At 55.4% G+C, this 1,744-nt stretch overlaps 1 protein-coding gene across 1 annotated transcript in view; it reads left to right on the forward strand.

The window, feature by feature from the left end:
- Positions 1 to 363: 363 nt before the first annotated feature.
- The window catches only part of IFI30 (IFI30, lysosomal thiol reductase), a 14,768-nt gene continuing 13,387 nt past the window's right edge, over positions 364 to 1,744 (forward strand). Inside the window, exon 1 of the mRNA XM_023517163.1 lies at positions 364 to 520. Coding sequence (XP_023372931.1) covers positions 416 to 520 — 105 coding nt within the window. The 5' untranslated portion in view covers positions 364 to 415. The remainder of the gene's footprint in view (positions 521 to 1,744) is intronic.

A 1,744-nucleotide genomic window follows, 5' to 3' on the forward strand; every position in this document is an offset into this window, starting at 1 on the left:
GAAGGTCCGTGGGCACCGGGAGATATCCCCATTTCTCTTGGCCTTTCGGCAGGTCTGTCTGTGAAAGCCCCACCTCACTCCCCTCCCCTCGGCGCTCTTGCCAGGAGCCTCACGTGACCCAGCAGGGCTGATTGCCAGGAGGGAGAAGGAGCCACCCGAGCGCAGCTCAACGGCCCTCGTGACTTGGCCCCACACCTGGCAGGGGTCCAGTTAGAAAGGGAGACCCAAACAGAAAAGCAGAAACCCCACTAAAGGACGCTGGGATCTCAGAGACGCTGGCCAGGGGCCACGGGGGCGGGGAGGGGGCGGGGGCACCGGGAGGCGGTCCCGCCTTGGGGGTTGGGGCACCGCCACTTAAAGGAGGCTCATTCGCCCAGCAGCTGCCCTCTCTGCCACACCTTTAACCCCTGCTACGATGGCCCGGTCACAGCTCCTGCTACTCCTGCCCCTGCTGCTGGTACTGGTGGACCCCGCGGCCGCGCGAGCATCTCAGGTGGACCAGAGGCCAAGCGCCTGCAAGGTAGGGACAGTGACCAGGCAGGAAAGTTAGAAAAGATTGCGGCCTGATGGGCAGGCTGTTTTCCTCTCCCGAGACTCCAAGGGGAAGCCCAGGGCCCCCGAGAGTCAAGGGGACGCTGCTCTGGTTGTTGCTGAAAACTCCGGTTCAGTCCTTCAGCTCTGTGGCCACACTCTTTCCAGGTCCTTTCGCTTTCTCATCCCAAATCTAAGATACTCAGTTATCCCCAGCCCCCTCCATGCAAAGGTTCACTGAGCAGTCACTGTGGACTTCTGGGACAGGAGCTGAGGTCTCGTCTGAAGGCCAGGTGAGCTCAGCACTTGTGGGTAGCCCTGGCACACATTCTCATGCCTTCCTGTGTGCACTCATCCCAGTCAGGGTAGGGCTCCTGTATTTCCAGGATGGAGCAAACACATGCTCCAGAGTCTTAGCAACTTGCTCATAGCTCCAGAGACACCCTTTCAGCTGACACCCTTAGCTGAAACCGGAAGTCAACACCTATTAGGCACAACCCTTATTCATTCAGCCATGGGAGAGGTTCACGTGGGTCCTTTGAGATGAAGAATGAATGAGTCCACTCCACTCTGCTCAGGGGCAAAGTTCTGGGAGTGAAATAGTAAGACGTGAGCATGCGTTAGCCTCCTGTGATATGTGTCTCTGAAAAGGCAATGCGCATGCCTTGAGTACTTACTGTATACCATCCTGAGTGAGGCGTTTCACCTGACCTGGAGGAAAGCAAAGACTGTACATACAGTGGGTGCCTATTATTTGCAAGTTTGTATCACAGCCCTTGTGATACAGAGCTTTGATGGCTTCAGAGACACTGACCACCTGCCACCCTCAGCTGAAACTGGAAGTCAGCACTTATTAGGCACAACCCTTATTCATTCAACCATGGGATAGGTTCATGTGGGTCCCTTGAGATGAAGAATGAATGAGTCCACCCCACTCTGCTCAGGGGCAAAGTTCTGGGATGGCCCACATCAAACATGTGGGCCATCTAGGAGGCCTCACACAGAAATAACTCCAACCCTGCAGGGTCAAAGTGAGACTGGTCAGTAAAGACTCTGAGGAGGCACTGGGGAAGGAGGTGGCAGGGTGCTTCTGACAAAGGGATCAGCATACATGGAGGCTCTGAGGAAAGTGTGATACCATGGAGGCCAGAGGTTGCAGGTCTGGTTTTTTGTTTTTTGTTTTTTTTGAGACAAAGCCTCAAGCTGTCACCCT

Source organism: Otolemur garnettii, unplaced genomic scaffold (assembly GCF_000181295.1).
Source record: "Otolemur garnettii isolate 467f Iridium unplaced genomic scaffold, OtoGar3 scaffold00105, whole genome shotgun sequence".
Taxonomy (NCBI): Eukaryota; Metazoa; Chordata; class Mammalia; order Primates; family Galagidae; genus Otolemur; species Otolemur garnettii.